Source organism: Alligator mississippiensis, chromosome 3 (genome assembly GCF_030867095.1).
Source record: "Alligator mississippiensis isolate rAllMis1 chromosome 3, rAllMis1, whole genome shotgun sequence".
Taxonomy (NCBI): Eukaryota; Metazoa; Chordata; order Crocodylia; family Alligatoridae; genus Alligator; species Alligator mississippiensis.
In genome coordinates this window covers 264547728-264569630 of record NC_081826.1, presented here as the reverse complement: position 1 = coordinate 264569630, position 21903 = coordinate 264547728, and the positions used below count along the sequence as shown (strand labels likewise).

Sequence of the window (21903 nt, the reverse complement as noted above, 5' to 3'; positions counted from 1 at the left end):
TCTCAAGCTTATAAAGATTTTCTCTTTAAATAGCTGATGAGCCATATGACAAGCCAAGAAATGACTTCTGCCTGAAATCTCTCCTGTTCCACCACACACACATATACCCACCCACCCTCCTACCGCAGATCTCTGCACCTTTGCCAATGGGAAGCTATGCAACATTTGCAGGCCTACAAAATTCACAGTTTTGGAAGGGAGGGCTGGTGGGATCCATCTTCCCTTTACAATTGCACACTTTAACCTCAACAGTAAAACCTAGGCCCCAAAACAGTAAAAGACAGGTGCAGCAGCCCCCAAACATCTAAATATGCATATTAAGGAGGGTATACAGAGAAAGAATACACAAAGTTCCCCTTACAGAACACAACTATAGCTGAATATGCTCAACAAATGGTATATGTGCAACCTAAACATAAAAGATTTTGTAAGCCTAGTTAGATTTTCCACACTAGAAATAGACCTACCAGTGTTCTGGTACTAGTTGTATCAGAAAGAGGTGGCAAATCCTTGTTGAGGCTGATCCTTGCCATCATCCTCACCAGTAACTGTAGTTTTTTCCGATTTTCTGGTGGCAGCAGAAGACAGGACACCTGAAATGCTTCAATAGCTTTTTTGTTTTTATGTAGCAGACCTGGATTAAAAGAGGGACAGACGCTTAACCACCTTTCCCTTTAAGCATTTCCCTTAAGAATACATACCTAAATCTATTTCCCATATTTTCTTACCACACATTTGACACTGAGTTCCATCACCCCAAATTAAGCAATTCCTATAGCAGAAGGAACCAGTGTTATTTCCTCTTATGCACCTGCTCAACATATCATAAAGCTCTTCCCAGCGATTGGAAAATAAAGAATGAACACATTACTCAGCCATAGCCCATTGATGTGAAGCAGGAAAGGGAGGGGAGGGAGAGTCACTATCTGGGTATCTGTGGATGAAAAGAGGACCCATCAATACAATTCATCCTGTAACTTTTCATGCTTTCCCAGCCTGGGTCAAGTATGAGATTTAAAAAATAACCACCAGAAGGAAAAGTAAAAGACTGAAGAATCTAACTAAATTCAAATGACAAACAATTTCTTTGTACAAACTGTAAATACCTATATAAAATAAGTTCTGAAACACAGACTATACCTTCTAAAACTAGACAGAAACAAATTTAAGCTCAGTCCAGATTTAAGCTCCAGTAACAAACTCTAAAAGGCAGCACTATACAATAATGCAGGAAGAAGCTGATGATTTAATGTTTCTTGATGAACCAATTTGCAAAGTAAAATTTTTGAAAAAGTGATATATCACTTTTACAGGTGAACAGGATTAAAACTTTGAATTAACTGGCACTTAGGGCGTATCTACACACTGCCTCCAGACTGCAGTAAGGAGAACCACAGCTAAGCATATGCTAAGTTGTTTTCAAACTTCCTAAGGTTATAGAGAATCCTAGAATCAGAGTAGTAGGGCTTGAAGGGATCCCTAGAGGGCATTTAATCCAACCGCCTGCCTAAGGCAGCATCATCCCTATCCAAACAATCCTATACAATCCATAATTTAAAACCTCTGCATAAGACTACCATCAACCCTGACAACACAGGCCTAACACCCTAACCTGTCACAGATAAAGCAGGACAGCCATAGTAACCAATGTCCTCCTTCTCTGAAATATTGTCAAGATATTATTCAAGAGATCCCAGGTAGAACCACGACCACACCCCCTTCTCCCACCGCTACAGAGGAAGGCAAAAAAAACCCACAATCCATACCAATCTGACCATAGGGTAAAATTCCTTCCTGACCCCAAATATGGTGATGTTTGACCCTGAGCAGAGGAGCAAGACCCCCTAGCCAGAAACCTCCAGCTTTGGTCCCAGCAAGAACACTGGCACACCCCAGTCAAAGTCCCCAGCCTTGGCTGCAGCCAAGACCCAATGCCTCTGAGGAAGGCTTAGAAACACCCCGGCACATGCAGCAGCAAATGGACATAGGGGCAATCAGCAAAGCCCAGAAGCATGGAAGATGCACATTGTAGAACATAGGTATAGCTATGCCTAGATCAGGGGTCCCTAACCAGTCAATCCTGATCAACTAGTCAATCGGGGAGCCTCTTTTAGTCATCCTGGGCTCCGCGCCAGAGCTCTGCAAAATTTCTCCGGGTGTTTTGTTTCGAAGATGTTTTCATGTGTTTCGAGCTCGAAACAGTGAAATATAAATGAAACAAGAGGATTTGAAATGAGGGCACTGGAAATGTTTCGAAAGTTTCAAAACATTTTGAGTTTCGAAGCTGGGCTTGCTGCAGCTAAACAGAAACTAAAGAGAAGGAGGGGGAAGGGGAAAGACTGCTCTGATATTGACATCTAGCTCCCTGTTCGATTCCCCAGCTCTCTGATCACTTCTCCAGCTGTTTCTGGGGGACACAGGCCCCTGATCTGTTCACAGGGTTCCAGGACGCTGCCGCGGAAACTGTAGTCATAGATTTCATAGACATTAGGGCTGGAAGGGACCTCAGAAGATCATCGAGTCCAGCCCCCTGCCCAAAGGGCAGGAAGTCAGCTGGGGTCATAGGATCCCAGCAAGATAAGCATCCAGTTTGCTCTTGAAGGTGTTCAATGTAGGCGCTTGAACCACCTCCGGTAGCAGGCTATTCCAGACCTCGGGGGCACAGGATAGTAAAGAAATTCTTCCTTATGTCCAGCCTGAAACGGTCTTGTAGTAGTTTATGACCGTTCGACCTAGTCGTCATCCCTTGGGGCGCTCTGGTGAGCAAACGTTCCCCCAGATACTGGTGGTCACCCCTGATAAACTTATAGGCAGCCATCAGATCACCCCTGAGCCTGCACTTTTCCAGGCTAAAGAGCTCCAGGGCTCTCAGCCTGTCATTGTAGGGTCTGCTTCCCTGACCTCTGATCATGCGCATGGCTCTTCTCTGGACTCTTTCAAGCTTCTCCACATCCTTTTTGAATCGTGGAGCCCAAAACTGGACGCAGTACTCCAGCTGTGGCCTCACCAAGGCCGAGTACAAGGGGAGAATGACGTCCCAGGATTTGCTTGAGAAGCACCTATGGATGCAAGCCAGTGTTTTGGTCGCTTTACTAGCCGCAGCATCGCATTGCAGGCTCATGTTCATCTTGTGGTCAATGATGACCCCCAAGTCTCTTTCTTCCATAGTGCTAGCCAACATAGCACTGCCGAGCCTATAAGGATGCTGCAAGTTTTTCCTCCCAAGGCGGAGAACCTTGCATTTTTTAGTGTTAAACACCATCAGATTCTCGTCCGCCCATTTCTTGAGCCTGTCAAGGTCAGCCTGGATCGCTCTCCTGTCCTCAGGTGTGGATGCTTTACCCCAGAGTTTGGTATCATCAGCAAACTTGGCCAGTCCGCTTCTGACTCCAATGTCCACATCATTAATGAAGAGGTTGAACAATATAGGTTCAAGGACAGAGCCTTGGGGGACCCCACTGATCACAGGACACGATGACAATTGATTCCGTCAACCACCACCCTCTGGGTCGAACCACAGAACCAATTCCCCAGCCACCGGAATGTGGTGGACCCAAGACCGCAGTTGGCCAGTTTTGCCAAGAGGTGATCAGGGGATACCAGATTGAAGGCTTTTTTGAAGTCAAGATATATGACATCAATCTCCTCTCCCTTGTCCAGGTGATAGGTCACCTAGTCATAAAAGGAAATAAGATTGGTCAAGCAAGACCTACCCGCAACAAACCCATGCTGGCTATCCCTCAGGATGTTGCCATCGGCCAGTCTGTTAAGAATGGCCTCTTTGATAATCTTTTGTAAGACTTTCCCTGGGATAGAGGTCAGGCTGATGGGCCTGTAGTTTGCCGGATTCACTTTCCTCCCTTTCTTGGAGATAAGCACCACATTGGCCTTCTTCCAGTCTTCAGGCACTTCACCAGAGCGCCAGGAGTTCTCAAAAATCCATGCCAGGTGCTGGGCTATGATGCTAGCCAGCTCCTTGAGTACCCTGGGGTGTAGATTGTCAGGGCCAGGTGACTTGAAGGTTTCCAACCTCTCAAGGTGTTCCTTCACAAGGTCAGCATTGATGGAGGTCAGGGAATCTCCCTCACCCAGGGCCCCCCCTCCTGTAGTAGGCAGGGACATCCCATGGGACTGATGCAAGACCAACACAAAGTACCCATTTAATAGGTTGCCTTTTTCCTGGACTTTGTCAGTTGTTCCATCTGGTGTAGCAGGGTTCCAATGTCACCCTTGCTTTTCCTCTGGCTCCAGACGTATCTAAAAAAGGACATTTTATTGTCCTTGATACTTGTAGCTAGTTGGAGTTCCATCGCAGCCTTGGCTTTCCTGGCTCGCTCCCTGCAGGACCGGACTAGTGCAGAATATTCCTCCTTGGAGGTGGATCCCATCCTCCATCCCTTGTAGGCCTTTCTTTTTAGCCGCAGGAGGTCCACTAGTTCCCTGGAGAGCCAAGGGGACTGTTGTGCCCTTTTGCTGCCTTTCCTCCAAGACAGAACAGCATTAGCTTGTGCATCGAGGATCCCTTCCTTAAGGAGCAACCACTCTTCCTGAGCTCCCCTCCCCTTGGCGTCGTGGTCCCTTAGGGCCTTGACAACAAGCCTCCTGAGATTGTCGAAGTCAGCTTTCCTGAAGTCAAGGACTTCTGTATTGCTGACTGATTTGCCAGCTTTACAGCAGATGGTGAAGATGAGCAGCTTGTGGTTGCTGTCACCCAGCTTCCTTAGATCATTAGGTTGTTGATTAGGTCATCCCTTGTTGCCACTACCAGGTCGAGCAGCACTTTACCTCTCCCTGGCCCATACACCTCGTGTCAGATAGAGGTCATCCACGCAGGAGAGGAAACTTTGCGACCACTTGGATTTAGGCGAGAGCTCTTCCCATGAGATGTCTCGGTAGTTAAAGTCTCCCATGACAACCATGGAGCATGCAGCCTCAGCCAATTCCCTGACAAACTCCTGGTCAAGTTCTTACCTTTGATTCATAGATGTTAGGGTAGGAAGGGACCTCAATAGATCATCGAGTCCGACCCCCTGCATAAGCAGGAAAGAGTGCTGAGTCTAGATGACCCCAGCTAGATACTCATCTAACCTCCTCTTGAAGACCCCCAGGGTAGGGGACAGCACCACCTCCCTTGGGAGCCCGTTCCAGGTCTTGGCCACTCAAACTGTGAAGAAGTTCCTCCTAATGTCCAATCGAAATCTGCTCTCTGCTAGCTTGTGGCCACTATTTCTTGTAACCCCCAGGAGCGCCTTGGTGAATAAACACTCACCGATTCCTTTCTGTGCCCCCGTGATGAACTTATAGGCGGCCACAAGGTCACCTCTCAACCTTCTCTTGCAGAGGCTGAAAAGGTCCAGTTTCTCTAGTCTCTCCTCGTAGGGCTTGGTCTGTAGGCCCTTAACCATAAGAGTGGCCCTTCTCTGGACCCTCTCCAGGTTATCCGCATCCTTCTTGAAGTGTGACGCCCAGAATTGCACGCAGTACTCCAACTGCGGTCTGACCAGCGCCCGATAGAGGGGAAGTATCACCTCCTTGGACCTATTCGACATGCATCTGCTGATGCACGATAAAGTGCCATTGGCTTTTCTGATGGCTTCGTCACACTGCCGACTCATGTTCATCTTGGAGTCCACTAGGACTCCAAAATCCCTTTCCACTTCCGTGCCACCCAGCAGGTCATTTCCTAGGCTGTAGGTGTGCTGGACATTTTTCTTCCCTAGGTGCAGCACTTTGCATTTCTCCTTGTTGAACTGCATTCTGTTGTTTTCTGCCCACTTGTCCAACCTGTCCAGATCTGCTTGCAGCTGTTCCCTGCCCTCCAGCGTGTCTACATCTCCCCATAGCTTTGTGTCATCTGCAAACTTGGACAGAGTACATTTCACTCCCTCATCCAAGTCGCTGATGAAGACATTAAAGAGTATCGGTCCAAGGACCGAGCCCTGCGGGACCCCACTGCCCACACCCTTCCAGGTCGAAACCGACCCATCCACCACGACTCTCTGGGTGCGACCCTCTAGCCAATTCGCCACCCACCGGACTGTGTAGTCATCCAAGTCACAGCCTCTTAACTTGTTCACCAGTATGGGGTGGGATACTGTATCGAAGGCCTTCCTGAAGTCTAAGTATACGACATCCACCCCTCCTCCTGTGTCCAGGCGTTTCGTAACCTGGTCATAAAAAGAAACTAGAGTGGTCAGGCACGATCTGCCTGCCACGAACCCGTGCTGGTTTCCCCTCAGCATAATTTGTCCTGCCGGGCTCTCGCAAATGTGAGCCTTGATAATTTTTTCAAAGACTTCGCCAAGGATGGAGGTGAGACTGACTGGCCTATAGTTGCCCGGGTCCTCCTTCCTCCCCTTCTTGAAAATGGGGACCACATTGGCCCTTTTCCAGTCCTCCGGGACTTGGCCCGTGCGCCACGAGCATTCAAATATTCCTGCCAGTGGCTCTGCAGTGATGTCGACCAGTGCCTTCAGCACCCTCGAATGGAGCTCATCCGGGCCTGCCGACTTAAAGGCATCCAGTTCTTCCAAGTGACTCTGCACCATCTCAGGGTCTACACATGGAAGTCTGGCGCCTTGCTGCTGCCTCTATACAACCCCAGTGAGAGACTTGTTGTGCCCCTCGCTTAGGAACACTGAGGCAAAGAACTCATTGAGGAGTTCAGCCTTGTCCCCCCTGTCCATCACCAATTGTTTCTGCCCATTTAGCTGGGGTCCTATTCCTCCCTGGGCCTTCCTTTTACTCCCTATATATCTAAAAAACAATTTCTTGTTGTCTTTTACTTGGGTTGCCATCCTCAGCTCCATGGTAGCTTTGGCCCATCTAACTGCCTCCCTACAAGCACGAGCAGAGGAGGTATAGTCGTCTTTGGTGATCCCTCCCTGTTTCCACTTTTTATGTGCTCCCCTTTTGGCCCTTAGGCTGCCATGGATTTCTGTGGTCAGCCAGGGAAGCCTCCTGGCCCCTTTCCCTCTTTTACCTCGCACGGGGATCGTCTTGCTTTGTGCCCGAAGGATCGTTTCCTTAAGGCACAGCCACCCTTCTTGGGCTCCCATCACTTCAAAACTCCTACTCTGCAGTGCGTCCTTGACTAATCGCCCAAGTTCATTGAGATCAGCTTTCCTAAAGTCTAGCACTTTCACCTTACTAGTTACCTTACCCACTCGCCGTCTTATGGTGAATTCTATTATCAGGTGATCACTGTCCCCCAGATGATTACCGATCTGGAGGTCCCCTACCATGTCATCCCCCATTGCCAATACCAGATCCAGTATGGCATTCCTCCTAGTGGGACCGTGTACCTCCAGTGTCAGGTGGAGGTCCTGTACACAGGTTAGAAACCTGCGTGAGCGGTGGGACTTTGCTGTCTGATTCCCAGCAGATGTCCGGGTAGTTTAGGTCCCCCATGACTACCGCTTCTTTAGCTTTTATGGTCTCCGAGAGTTGCCTCAGGAGCCCCGAATCTCTTTCTTCCCCTTGATGTGGGGGTCTGTAGCAGACCCCTACCACCAAATCCCTTTCTCCTTGCCCCCCATGTAGCCTAACCCACAATCCTTCTACTTCCTCATCCTTGGATTCCGTCTTGATGAGGGTTGATGTATATTGCTCACTGACATAGAGCGCAACCCCTCCCCCTTTTTTCCCCACCCTGTCCTTTCTGTACAATCTATAGCCCTCAATATGTACTGCCCAGTCGTGGGATGAATCCCACCAGGTTTCCATTAGCTCCACTAAGTCATAGGTGTTTAGTGCAAGCAGGAGCGCTAGTTCATCCTGCTTGTTTCCCATGCTCCCACCCATGTTTTGGGTGGGAGGTCTGTAGTAGACTCCCACCATTGTGTGCCCTGTGCTGTGTTTCCCACAGATTTTAACCCAGACGGTCTCCAGCCATCTACTCTGGTCACCAATGTTGGCCTGCAGGGGCGCATAGCTCTCCTTCACATAGAGTGCTAAGCTCCCGCCCCATTTGTCTAATCAATTTCTCCTGTAGAGGGCATAGCCGCCTATACCTGTGGTCCAGTCATGGGTGGAGTCCTACCAGGTCTCTGTTATCCCCATGACATCGTAATTTTTTGCGCTAAGCAGGAGAACAAGTTCCTCCTGTTTATTCCCCAAGATCTTGGCATTTGTGTACAGGCAGGAAAGTGTCCCCTTGGGGGCCCTTGCCTACCGGTTGTTCAAGGGCTGGGGTAGGGGTGGGTTCCCTTAAATGCCTTGGCCTGCTGGCTTTGCAAGGGTTGCTCAGCGGGCCAACAGTGGCAGTAGTCCCCCCCATCTCCTAGCGGGCTTAGTTTAAAGCCCAGTGGAGCAGGTCAGCCAGTCTGGCTGAGAAGAGCCTCCTCCCCAATGGAGCGAGGTGGAGGCCATCCCTTCCCAGCAGCTCGCTGCCTCTCTCACCAAAGAGCAGACTGTGGTCATGGAAGCCAAAGCCTTCCTGAGGACACCAGCACCGCAGTCTTTGGTGTACTACCTGGATCCTCCTCTCCCTCCTCATTCCGTAGCCCGACACTGGGAGGATTGAAGAAAACACCACCTGTACCCCAAGACCCTTAAGCCCCAGTCCCAAGTCCCTGTAGCACCTCACGACCCGGCTGGGAGCGCTCCAAGACGTGTCATTGGTGCCCACATGGATAAGGAGTGTGGGATAGTGGTCAGTGGGCTGGAAGAGTTTAGGGATCTTCTCCACAATGTCCCAGATGCAGGCTCTGGGAAGCAACAGATTTCCCGGGCTAAGGGGTCAGAGCGACAGACTGCCCCCCTCAGGATGGAGGCTCCCACGACAAATACTTTGGGTTTTGTCTTGGGAAGAGCGGGGGCGGTAGCTACAGTAGTGCCCATATTCTCTGCGGCAGCGGGCAACTCAGCAGGCTCTGCTGGGGCTGCAAGAGGTTTGGACCTGTTGCAAAGCTCCAGTGGGGCAGGGGCCTTGGGGCCCTTGACCACCTTGGTCCAACCCCTTGGCTGGACAGAATGGGAGGTCCCCAAGTCCTCCCTTGTCCTGGAGGGAGACTGTGGTCTACCCTCTGCCTCCCAGGGGAGAAGGGCCTGGCAGTAGGAATCTATCTCCTGCTCACAGTCCCTCATGGCACGCAGTCTCTGGAATGCAGCCTGGAGCTGCAGGAGCCTGGAGCTCCTCCAGCTGGCGCGCCAGAGACCCCAGTAGGGAGCAGACCCCACAAGGAGAGGTAGCCATGCTCCTGGGCCCCAGAGCCTGAAAAAGTGGCAGGCAGCCCCCGCAGCCAAGAGCCACAGGCTCCATCTGCGTGGAGCCCAGAGCCATGGGTTCCGTCTGCGTGGCAGTCTCTGAGGTGCTGGGGGCAGTGGGGAGGGGGCAGGCCACAGGCCCCGAGGGGACCCTCGGGTTGCGGCGCATGCCCATCCGTGTCATGCCGCTAGTGGGCTGGCTAAGGCTGAGACTGGCTTCCCTAGGGTGGGGGTGCACAGGCAGGGCCTCAGTCCCTCCCGCTCGCCCTCCTGCACAAACTCTGTGCTAACTCATGCACCCAGCAGACAAGTGTGCCCGTTTGCATGGCCTGTTTGCGAGGCTCTGGTCATGTGGCTCCCTGGTGGGCTGGGGCGAGACACCCCTTGGCTCCAGTTTAGCCACCTCCCTTTGGCTAGGCTGGGACTAGACCCTCCTACCAGGAGCCCCACTTACCTCTAGCTGCTGCTGGGGGTTGGTGGGGGTGCTCCGCGACAGTTGGGGGTCTCTGAGGCCTTTGGGGGAGCGGGGGCACAGCAGGCTTGCACCTGCGCATCTCGCACTGCTCCTGGAGCCTGTCTGGATGTTTTTTTCCCTTTGGCAGGCCCTTTTAAACTGTGCGCATGCGCAGTGGGTCCACCATTGGAAATCAGCTGTTCCTAGGCTAGGGGACCCTACCTGGGCTTCGGGGAACCCTGCCTCACCGGGGAGGGACCGGTAGGTACCCTCCCCTTCTCCTTACTCTCTCCCTGGGGAGCTGGGCCAAGTACGGACCAAGTATGGAATACACTTCCAAGGGAGGTGATGCTGTCCCCTTCCTTGGAGGTATTTAAGATTGGACAAACACCTGGCTGGGGTCATCTGACCCCAGCACTCTTTCCTGCTCAGGGCAGGGGGTTGGACTCAATGATTTAATACATCCCTTCCAACCTGAAATCTATGAAAATCTCTGCATGGGGCAGACACAGCTGGCCACGTGCGAGTGTGGCTCAGCCAAACGGCGGGACACACGTGGCGTCCGGCCACTCCCAGGCCAGTTATAGCGGGGCTCGGGGCACAAAGCACAGCCCACAACAGCAGCCGCCTGCACTGCACATAGAGGGGGGGGGCACGTGCCCCCCTCAAACAGGGCAACACAGGCAACTGCAGCAGCAGTGAGGGAGGAAGTGGGGCTGGAGCCAGGGCAGGCCCTGAAGCCAGGGTGGGATGGAGCCATGACCGGCTCGTCTAGGGAACATGGTGGGGGGGGCCAGCAAGCACCCCAGGAGGGCACAAGGGGTATATCCCCCCAGATCTGCACACAGGGCAGGGCTCTTCTTCAATTTTACCCTTTAATGATCTATACATACGATACAGGATTACCCATACGGATCAACTGTATAAGCTAACATTTATAGCCCTATGCTTTCATATAACTTTTGTTTTAATATACTATATAAAACCTGAAATTTAATCTATATTTAATTCAAATCTAAGCACACTGTGGTAAAGAGCCAACATAACTAAGACTTAATGAGTTCATTGAGCATGGAACTCATTCTTATGTATAGCTTTGAACTATTTTCTTTGGTTAGTGCAGGGTTGTTAAACCTACAGCTCATGGGCCAAATCCAACCCATGGAACTGCTCTATCTAGCCTGCCACACAGCATGGCCAGGGGAAGTAGCCTCCAACAGAACGGTGATCAGAAGGAGAGTGAGCAAAGTCAGCAGGAGAGTGAGCAAGTCCCACAGTCCCTGGCCACAAGCCCCCTCCATGTGTCCCGTGCTGGAACCAGAGCTGGAGCTTCCTCCATGGCACAGGTCATGTAAGGGAGCTGGGGCCACTGCCATGTGCTCCAGTCCAGAACCCAAGCTGCTGCCACTACCACCACATGCTCCAGTTCAGAGCTGGTGCTGAAGATGGAGCTGCCATGTGCTGCACTCCAGAGTCAGAGCCACCACTGCATGCTGCAGTCTAGGCCCACAAAGCTCCCCATGGTCTGGATCCAGTCCAAGGCACAAGGCAAGTTTGACACCTCTGGGTTAGTATATTGGCAAAAAGTTTTTAGTTAGGAACCATAAACGCAGCTTGGCACATGAAGCTGACAGCTACTAAAAGATTAGTTAACAACAATGTAAGTTCCAGATAAGACTTAAACAAAAAACAATAACCAAAGCTTGTACAGTATCATGAACACATACAAATATTGTTTCCAATTCAATAACTCTGGGTGAATTACCTCACCTAGATTGCCCCTACATGCAAATCTCTTCTTTACATAGAAACCTGGAGTAAGGCAACCATCCCTGCCCACAGCAGTGTAATAGGAAGTTAGGCACACATATTGGCAAGGAATTAGAGTCCATTGTGGGTCTTCCACTCTATACTTCCAAATAAGCATTTGGAGGCCCTGGTCTCTGGTACAGTCTCAAAGCTTTCCTCCTACTTTGCACTGCCACATGGTTCCCAGGTAGGGGGTGATCTCACCCCATCAGAGGTAGGCTGCAAATACTTTCTAAAGAGTGCTAAATTTCAGGTATTCTGTGACTTACAGGTAACTATGTAAGAAGACATCAAAACATATTTGGGAACAGGCATACTTCCCATGCTACCAAGGCCGAAATACTGAACACAACATGTGGTAATATAAAAGCAATTCAACAAGAACATTAAAATGCTATAGATTACCAGTAGTGTAAATAACCTTCTATTTTATTTCATTAATTTTTATTTCCAATGCAAATAATTGGGCTGCTTTTTGAACAAGTTCTTTATGTAATTCACAATTGCCAGGCCTAAGCTATATATGGTGAGAAGCAATTTTCACCCTTTAATGAGCTGATCACAACAATAAAATGGGAAGACACCTAATATATACAGAATAAATTTTAGGGGTCCATAATTCATTTTAGCTATGGACTATGAACCAAATTAACTATGGACAGTGTAAGAGCATGAAACTATAGGCAAAAAAGCCCCATATCTATTGAGGTATATGGGAATATTGCCATCAATTTAAACTGGCCAGGTTTTCATCCTTTGATTCTGTGAGATATTTAAATCTAAAAACAGCCTTTCTGGATGAACATGTTGAGATTGCCTATGCCAGTGAATCCCTCTCAACTCAGAATTCAAACTTTGAAGAGAAGTGTTAATTTAAAATAAAATGATAGAGCAAGCCAAAATACTGACGATTAAGACAATAACTTTTCATGGGAAAGGATTCATTTAAACAAAGTTGGACATACCCCAGCACAGCCTGCCCGGCTGCTTCTATCACAGCGGCTGCATGCCACGCGCCTGCGGCTCCCACACGCAGCGGGGAAGCCCCACTCTGGACTCCATGGGGAAGCAGGGGGCAGGGCTCACTCCACTGCTGGCAGACTGTGGGGACCTGCACAGCAGGAAGCAGGGGAAACAGCAGGCTTCAGTGCAGGGCTTCCCCCACTGTGAATGCTGGAGCTGCAGGCACACGGTGTAGAGCCCCCACGACAGGGCAAGCTCTGCTCCCTCCTCCTGTGCAGCGCTGGCCAGAGCCACGCCTGTGCCAGGCATGAATGCCTTGACCTCTCCGGCCGCTGCTGCTGCCAGCAGCTGGGGCTTCACACCAAGGGGGAAGTGTGTGCAGGGTCCATACAGCCCCCCCAACATCACATCTACACCTTGCCTAGCTGAGCTCTGTGCTCCCACTCCCCTTCTGGGTGCAGGCTCCATTCTGTACTCCCGCTTCCATCCAGCTGCATCTCCACCACCCCCACCCCCAACCAGCCCTGCCACTTCTCTACCTGCTGCCCCAAAGCAAGCAGGTTCTAGCTGCAGCAGGAGCCCCACCCAGAAGTTGCTGGCTGGTCAGAGCCCTCCTGCCCAAAAGGATGGGAGTGAGGCCCAATAGGGTATGTTGGGGGGTTGTACAGGTGGGCGCCTCGCTCCCACCCTCATGGGCGGAAGGGGTAGGCAGGGTACTATTCATTGGGGGGGGGGGTGGTCTGTGGGCCGGATGAAAGTGCCTGGCAGGCCAGATCTGGCCCGTGGGCCATATTTTGCCATGCCTGAACTAGATTATGGTGAAAGTCAAGAAACAAGCCATCTCATTCTCACATAGATCTGCTGGCTTTTGAGAATTAAATGGAGTATGTTTTACACTGGACAAGTGGACTATGACTGAATGTGCACAGGAATCAGATTTTTTCCATCTGAAAGTGCTGTTTTCACAGTCACTTTTCTGAACACACATTCTTAAATGGTTAGAACACCACTTATGTTTTATTCCTACACACCCTTATAACAAAGGAACAGACTTTCATTTTTAGAAGTCTGTTTGTTTAATACTGGAATGTTAAGACCTAATTCTATTCCCACTGAAGTCAGGTTCCTACCGACTTCAATATTATAATCACACTCTTTTACTAGGCAGTATGTCCCAATCATAAAAAAGTGAATTTGATGCCAAGAACAGGGTTATTTAATATCAAAGTTGAACTCTAGACAAAACTGGAGCTCTAAATTGTCTAACAAGATCATCCTGTCCAGTTCAAGCAATGCTCAGCCAGGCTCAATGGGTCAGTATCTTAAAAGCAGAATGAAAAAGCAGTCATTTCTAGACAAATTACAAATTTAAGGAAGCAAGTAATCAAGACTTAGGTTTTAAATGATCTACATACTGCTCAGCAAAGCAAGGCTTGGGGGCTTAATTTTTAGAGGTATTTTGACAACTAAAAATAAACAGTTGGATTCCGAGATAGATTTTGAAAATCCCAGGAGAAGTTTGCGTATCTTAAGGCACCCAAATATCTTTAAATATCAGGCCCTTAGGTCATACTATACTAAGCAACTCCTAAACCCTTTTAAAATTCAAAAGCTAAAGCATTCTGCTGCCTACCTCCAAAATATAGTCTAAGATATATAGCAATAGCATAGGCTTCTCAAGAATCATAGAAAAATAGGGACCTCAGGAGGTCATCTTGTCCAACCTCTTGCTCAAAGCAGGACCACCCCCAACTATCTCACCCCAGCCAAGCCTTTGTCTACCCAGGTCTTAAAAACCTCCGAAGATGGAGATTACATCACCTCTCTGGGTAACCTGTTCCAGTCTTTACTATCCTCCTAGTGAGAAGGTTTTTCCTGCTATCTCCCCTAAACTTCCCTTGCTGCAACTTGAGACCGCTGCTCCTTGTTCTGTCATCTGCCACCACTGAGAACAATCTAGCTCCATCCTGTTTTGAACCCCACTTCAGGTAGTTGAAGGCTGCTATTAAATCCCCCCTCAGTCTTTTCTTCTCCAGACTACATAAGCCCAGTTCCCTCAGCCTTTCCTCAGAAGTCATGTGCCCCAGCCCTCCAACCATTTTTGATTGTCCTCTGCTGAATTCTCTCCAATCTGTCTACATCCTTTCTGTAGTGAGGTGCCCAAAAAACTGGACACAGTACTCCAGATGTGGCCTCACCAGCACCAAATAGAGGGGGATAATCACTTCCCTCAATCTGCTGGCAACGCTCTTACTAATGCAGCCCAGTATGCCACTAACCTTCTTGGCAACAAGGGAACACTGTTGACTCATATTCAACTTATTGTCCACCGTAACTCCCAGGTCCTCTTCTGCAGAGCAGCTGCTTAGCCAGGCAGTCTCCAGCCTGTACCAGTGCATGAGATTGTTCTGTCCTAAGTGCACATCTTTGCATTTGTCTTTATTGAACCTCATGAGATTTCTTTTGGTCTGGTCCTCCAATTTTCCTAGGTTTCTCCAAACTCTAGCCCTACTCTCCAACATATCTATTACTCCCCCAGCTTGGTGTCATCTGCAAACTTGCTGAGGGTGCACTCTATGCCATCTTCCAGAACATCGATGAATTTATTGAACAAAACCAGCCCCAAGAACAGGGGCAGGCAATTATTTTGGGTAGAGGGCCCCTTACCCAGTTTTTGCAAGCTGTCAAGGGCCGCGTGGGTAGCCCCGCCCCTTGATAGGTGCCCTACCCCTGGTCACCATCTTGGGACCAATGTCCCGGGGCCAGCACCGGTGTGGCCCAGAGCAGGGCACAGGCTCGCAGCGGTCTGTGGAGCTGGGTTGGGCTGCACCAGAGCAGGGAGAGCGGGGAGCTGACCCAGCTCCATAGAGGTCCTGCCAGCCGGGACTCTGTTCTCTTGCCACCCTGCTCTGGGCCCTGCTGGAGCTGGCCCTGGGACACCAGTGCAGGCCCTGTGCTCCTGCACCCGCTCACAACCACTGCCACCCCAGCCCCACGGTACAGCCGAAGGGCAGTGCACAGCCCCAACCCCCTGCTCCCCGGCAGGGAAGGAGCTGGTGCAGATCACAGGGAAAAGCGGCCCCTCGCCCACCCAAGTGGCTCCCTGCTGCAGCCACTTGCAGCCTATGTGGGGTTGTCCTGAGCAGGCACAGGCAGCCCATGCAGGCTGCAAGCAGCTGCAGCAGGGAGCGCAGACCACGGGGCAGGGGAGGAGCCACTTTTCCCCGTGCTCTGCACCAGCTCCTTCCCTGCCCTTCCCCCCACCCTTACCTGAGGATCTCATGCTGGAGCAGCCACATGGTTCCAGGCCAGAAGCCCCTGGCTCTTGTGAGAGCCCGCCAGGCTTCCCCCAGCTCCTACTACCCCTGGTTACTGTCATGTTTTACAGGAACCAAGGACAGATAAATTTTAAGTTTTCAAAAATTTTTAGGGGCCCCACAGTCCAGACAGAATGGCCTCATGGGCTAGATCCAGCCTACGGGCCATATTTTGCCCACCCCTGCCCAAACCAAAGCCCTGGGACACTCCATTACATACTGGCTGCCAACTAGACATTGAGCCATTGATCACGACCCTTTGAACCTAACTAATCCAGCCAGTTTTCTATCCACCTTATAGTCTGTTCATCCAACCCATTCTTAGGGCTCAAATATTAGAATGCTTTATTTACAGCCAGAGATGGTTCCTATGCCAAAAAAAAAATCTACAACACTTCTTGATCCTTACTTGTTTCTGTTTCCACTTATCAGAAATAATGGGACCAAATGAAGTCTTGCCGTTCATTCAGCTTTTACAATCTAGTATTTACGAAGTGTTCAACCACAACTCTTTGGTTTGCACATATAGTATATGGGATTCCAAAATGACATCATCCAAGTACTAGGTAGCTCCTAGATGTCTTAGCTCTTGACTGGCCCTACAATAAGTCTAGCGCGACCATTCCACTTTTGTTGATACGCTTTATAAAAAGTTAATTCAAGAGAAGACCCAGCCCCCTTCAATTAGTCCCCAGTTCATTTAATACATAAGAAGACAACATACCTAAAACACTGACAAAAACATCAAAAAGATGAAATGTGAGAAGAGGCTCCTTCATTTGGCCATAGTAGTCTGCTATGGTTTTGAAAACATCCCTTTCAAATCCTGTGTATGTAGGCTGCTTCAAGTCTGAGCAGGTGGGCCCTCCAAAAGAGAAAATGCATTTTTAACCACAAATAAGATCATTCATTTTTGTTTACAGTCAATAAAAAATGGGGAGGACATGGGAAGTTTAGATCACTTTGTAACAAAAGGCATACCAGAAGTTAAGTCACATGGGGCGTTTATACACGTGCTCCGGGTGTGGGGTTGGGGGATGCTTTAATTAGAGTGGCTCATAGAGCCGCTGTAATTAAAACTGCCCAGAGCCTCTCATGTATCAGCACCCCCGTGCCTAAAAATGGTGGCAGGGGTGCTTTATCTAAAGCTCAAACAAGCATTAGTTAAAGCACCCCTGACACCGTTTTTAAGCTTGGAGACATCGATGCATAAGACACTGGAGTCTGCGAGAGCATAGTAATTACCACACTCCAGCAGACTTGATTAACCAAGTCTGTTCGGATGTGCTGTAATTACGGTGCACAGGAGCAGCCTCACTGCTCATGTACAGGCACCCATTGTTCTGACAGACATTTTTGCCTGTCCTTTCCACACCTCACCTGAATTCTGAAGACTGTAATGGATGCTCATTTAGCTGTAAACACTAAGGGTAGCATTTAAATGGCAGGTTTCTAGCTAAGTGGCATCTTTGGTACTTAAGCATAGATAGTGATTCTGCTTCTCCTAAATTGTGGAGATGTAAGTGTGCACAAGCAGACTGAGAATGCATAGGTAGCTACACACTGGCCAGCTATACATGCAGCTATATGTGTAGACTCCTTCTACCCAAACAGGCACTCATCCAGGAAACCAGAAATGCAGGTTCTAGGCCCCCTTTGCCCAGATGGGATTTGAACATGCATCTTTCTAACTTTCCAGCTCACTATTTTAAGCCACGGTACCACAGATCAGGTATTGTGCAGACCCCTCTCCAGTGCTCCTTTTGAAGCTGGCTTTCTGGACCACAAAAAGAGAGAGGTATGTAAAGCAAGGAGAAAGAGAACCAGCTAGAGAGCAAGTGATTCAGTAAAGTGCTTGCTACTCTAGAAGGGAACAGGTCCTGGGTTCTAGCCTGGACCCTTGTTTCCACCGGGCAGAAACTCCTCTGTGCACTTCCCACTGCTCTGCTTGCTCCCTATCCATTTTATCCAATGATTGTTAAGTGAAGGGAGCAGTGGCTAGCTTCAAAAGGAGTAGCAGAATGTGCTGAATATATGCTTAGCTTAGGAGACAGGCAAGCATTATTCCTCCCATTCTATAAGGTGACTACACATTTACATAAAGTCATTTTTGTAAGACCTGGGGGCTAGAAACCTGTCTTTTAAAGACAGGCCCAAGATTCAGTTCTTTACAAAAAGTATAAAATTCATCTCATACAGAAGACATATTTCTCAAGAGCTGGTCTGAGACAGTATAATAAACTCCCTCAGACACTAAGGACAACTATCAACCTGATTGTCCTTAGCACCTTCTGCTTCAACTGCAAGTAATTTCATTTTCTTTATGTAAAACACAGAAAAAGAAAGAAACAGGAAAGCAAAAGGGGGAAAGGGGATAAAAGAAAAGGAAAGAAAAATAGAAAATAAAAGAAAGAAATTACCTAAAACCCTAACAAACCAATATATTCTGCTGTATATATGCTTCTCTTCCTGGAAACAGGATAAGAGAGCAAACATACGGGAACTGTTACTTAATATATCACCAGAAGACCATCCAACAGGGTGATGGAGCAATGCAGTACCTGAACCTATACAGAAGAGAATCCATTTAGTCACACTGCCTCTTGCAATGAAAGCATTTAATTAGGGGACTGGCTATGCTGTCCATAACCCTTTATACTACAAACTGCTACTTTAATCCACTTGAGGATCGGCCATGCATATGTAACAAGGTTGCCAACTGTCAGTAAACTCAGTAAAAACCTTCAGCCATCAGCAAAAACAATGATCAGCAGCAGTTTGATTGAAGCTCTTTAGAGCATGGCAGCACCATCTGGTGTCCATGGAGATCAGCACCCTGCACCTTAGCCATGTGCTTCTGTTGAGGTGTCCCTGGCTGCCTATAATATTGCTAACTTCCAGGTAGGCTTCTTTCAGAGTCCATGCCAAGATGGAAGGAACGGAAACAGTGTGGGTTACAAATGGGTTACGTCTCCCCCTGGGGCTTCTGCAGCCCAGTGGGTGGGACCTGGCATGGCAGGACATAGTGGGGCTAGGTGGGGAAGTTCCTTGCTGCTGCTGTGAGCCCCACACCACTTTGGCAAGGCGCCCTGCATGGGTTACATATGCATGGCTGATCCTCAAGTGGATTAAAGTAGCAGTTTGTAATATAAAGGGTTATGGATAGCATAGCCAGTCCCCTAATTAAATGCTTTCATTGCAAGAGGCATCATGATGCAGGGTGCAATCAGGGGTATCAGGATGGGGCGGGGGGGTGGAGGGGAAGGGTCTGGCTCCCCGCTACTGCACACACTCCTGGGGGAGCGTGTGCCCACCAGATTTCTACATGGGGCAAGGGGTGGGTGCAAACTGCCTGCTGCAGACTCCCCTCCCTGCTCGTCTCCCCCTGGGGCTTCTGCAGCCCAGTGGGTGGGACTGGGCATGACAGGACAGAGTGGGGCTAGGCAGGGAAGTTCCTTGCTGCTGCTGCAAGCCCCACACCACTTTGGCGAGGTGCCCTGCACCCACTCAGCAGTAGCAGGGACAATGGCGCAGTGCTGTGCCCCTCACTGTTGCTGGGCAGGCAGGGGGCACCTTGCCAGGGCAGCACGGGGCTCGCAGCAGCGGCAAGGATCTTCCTCACGCAGCCTCGCTCTGCCCTGATGCACCAGGTTCTGTCCGCTGGGCTGCAGAGGCCTCAGGGGGAGGGCAGCAAGGCAGGAGCCCGCAGCTCTGCACACAAATCTGGGCGGCACATGCCCCATGCCCCCCTGGGAGTGCAAGCAGCGGTGGGGAGCCAGCCCCACACCCACACCTCAGCCCACGGAGGGCAGCCTGCCCCTGCCCCTCCTTGGGCTCCACTCTGGCCATGCCACCTGTGGGGGAAGGGAAGCTGGGTTCTATGTTCCATCCACTGCAGCAGCAACTGCCTCGTGTGGGCAGCTGAGGTTCAGGCACTGTGGACTCAGGTCCATGGCACCATAGCCCTGGCAGCTCAAGGCCCCTTCTGGCAGGCCTGGGGGCAGGGGGTGAGGAGCACCAGCAGGGCCCAGGGGCCTGGACCTGCATCCTGGTGAGCTAAGAGGGCACGGAGAGCTCTGATTTTCCATGACAGAAGACCCAAGGTCAAATACTAAAATGTACAGATATTTAGAATTTATTCTAGTATATTGACTGAGGCACTCATAGGCTTTCAAATTGCTTTAAAACTGTAAGTATATCAATAAAACATTGTGCTCAATTGATATAGATGGGGAGATATATAGTTTCATAGTTGGTAGGGTCGGAAGGGACCTAAGGAGATCATCTAGTCCGACCCCCCGCCATGGCAGGAAAGAGTACTGGGGTCAAACAACCCCGGGAAGATGTTCGTCCAGCCTTCTTTTAAAGACCCCCAGGGTAGGAACCAGCACCACTTCTTTTGGAAGTTGGTTCCAGGTCCTAGTCGCCCTGACAGTGAAATAGCGCTTCCTAATGTCTAGCCTGAAACTATCCTCCGCTAGCTTGTGTCCGTTGTTTCTTGTAACTCCTAGGATTGCTCAGGGGAACAGGGACTCTCCCAATGGCTGCTGATCCCCCTTGACTAGTTTGTAGACTGCCACTAGATCCCCTCTCAGCCTTCTCTTTTCGAGGCTGAACAAGTTCAGGTCCCTCAGCCTCTCCTCACAGGGCCTGCCCTGCTGACCCCTGATCATGCAGGTGGCCCTCCTTTGGACCCTCTCCATATTGGCCACATCCCTCCTGAAGTGCAGCGCCCAGAACTGGATGCAGTACTCCAGCTGCGGCCTGACCAGTGTCGCATATAGGGGGAGGATCACCTCCTTGGACCTGCTTGAGATGCATCTGTGGATGCACGACAAAGTATGATTAGCCTTCCTGACCGCGTCCCCACACTGTCGGCCCACGTTCATTGTGGCATCAATGATGACTCCAAGATCTTTTTCTGTCTCTTATATACATCTATATCAATGGAACACAATGTTTTATTGATATACTTACAGTTTAAATATATATACACAGTGGTTTCATTTTAATCACGGATTTTATCAGAGAAAACCAAGATCCCCAATGATCACCCATTTCAACACATGCAACAATCATTATGTACAATTTTAGCCTTTAAGCTATGTGCCTCTATACACTCATCACTGGACCATCTGACAACGACTTGTTCAGAACTTTCATTTGTGACATTTCTACTCAAAATAACTTTGCACGCTCAAAGGAAATAGATTACTTTGGCAATTGGGTACACCTTCTCTTCAATCTGTTTTCTTGTACATGCATCAGGGGACACATTTTGACCCCTTAAATAAGAGAAATCTGGCAAAGTAAGAAAAAAGGAATGAGTTCAATTGGGTTTTAACAGATTTGGTAGGTATACTTACAATTTGCTAGACATTTCATTGCTGACAGGACCCAATGAGGTAGTTCTTCTGCTCAGAGGGGAAGAAGTGATGGGGGAAATTTAAAAATTTAAACAGTTAAAAAACTAGCAATCTGACAAGATACAAGAGAGACATAATATGTATTTACTTCTAAGTGGTGGATAACAATTTCTCTAACAGCTGTAAAACAGACGGAGTAATTGGTTCTTTAGAAAACTACTGCAAATCAAGATTCATCAAGTACTACATCCCAACTGCCTATTTCACGTACACCTCAGATCTTGGGGGTAGGGGGGAAGGACCACACACAAATGTAATAATAGTAATATGGGACAATGACAAGGATAATTACATTTGAACTCGGACTTTGCACTCTAATTTTTTCACAATTTTCTTTTTTTCAGTGACGAACCTTTTGCTCAACCCTTACATTTTAAAATTACTGACTTAAAAAGCTTTATTTGTATATATTAAAGATAGATACACTCTTTTGATGCTTTTGCAACACTGTGATGATGAGTTCAACTCAAGCATTCCCCAGCCTAGATACAGTAAGGGACTGGTCTGACAGTAAGAAAAGACATGAACTCCCACATCGCTCAGGTTAGTTGGAAGAAAAATGCAAGTTATTCCCCTCTTTCCCAGAACACAAATTTGATAGGAAACCTGCTTCCTTTATTTTCCGCCCTCACCTTTCATACTCCTTAGGTTTGAACACTTTGATTATGAAAAGATAAATTCATTCCAAAGGGACATTTCACAGGTAAGTAGAGTTAGTTCTACTGCA

General features: G+C 49.1%; 1 protein-coding gene across 3 annotated transcripts in view; it reads right to left on the bottom strand.

Annotated features, from left to right (window-relative positions):
• Positions 1-21903, bottom strand: part of DEPDC1B (DEP domain containing 1B) — a 67994-nt gene that overhangs the window by 10932 nt on the left and 35159 nt on the right. For all 3 annotated transcript variants that reach the window (XM_019495897.2, XM_019495896.2, XM_014594136.3), the window contains exons 6-8: positions 21117-21164; positions 16475-16615; positions 468-634 (exon numbers count right to left, since the gene is read on the bottom strand). In XM_019495897.2, coding sequence (XP_019351442.1) covers positions 468-634; positions 16475-16615; positions 21117-21164 — 356 coding nt within the window. The remainder of the gene's footprint in view (positions 1-467; positions 635-16474; positions 16616-21116; positions 21165-21903) is intronic.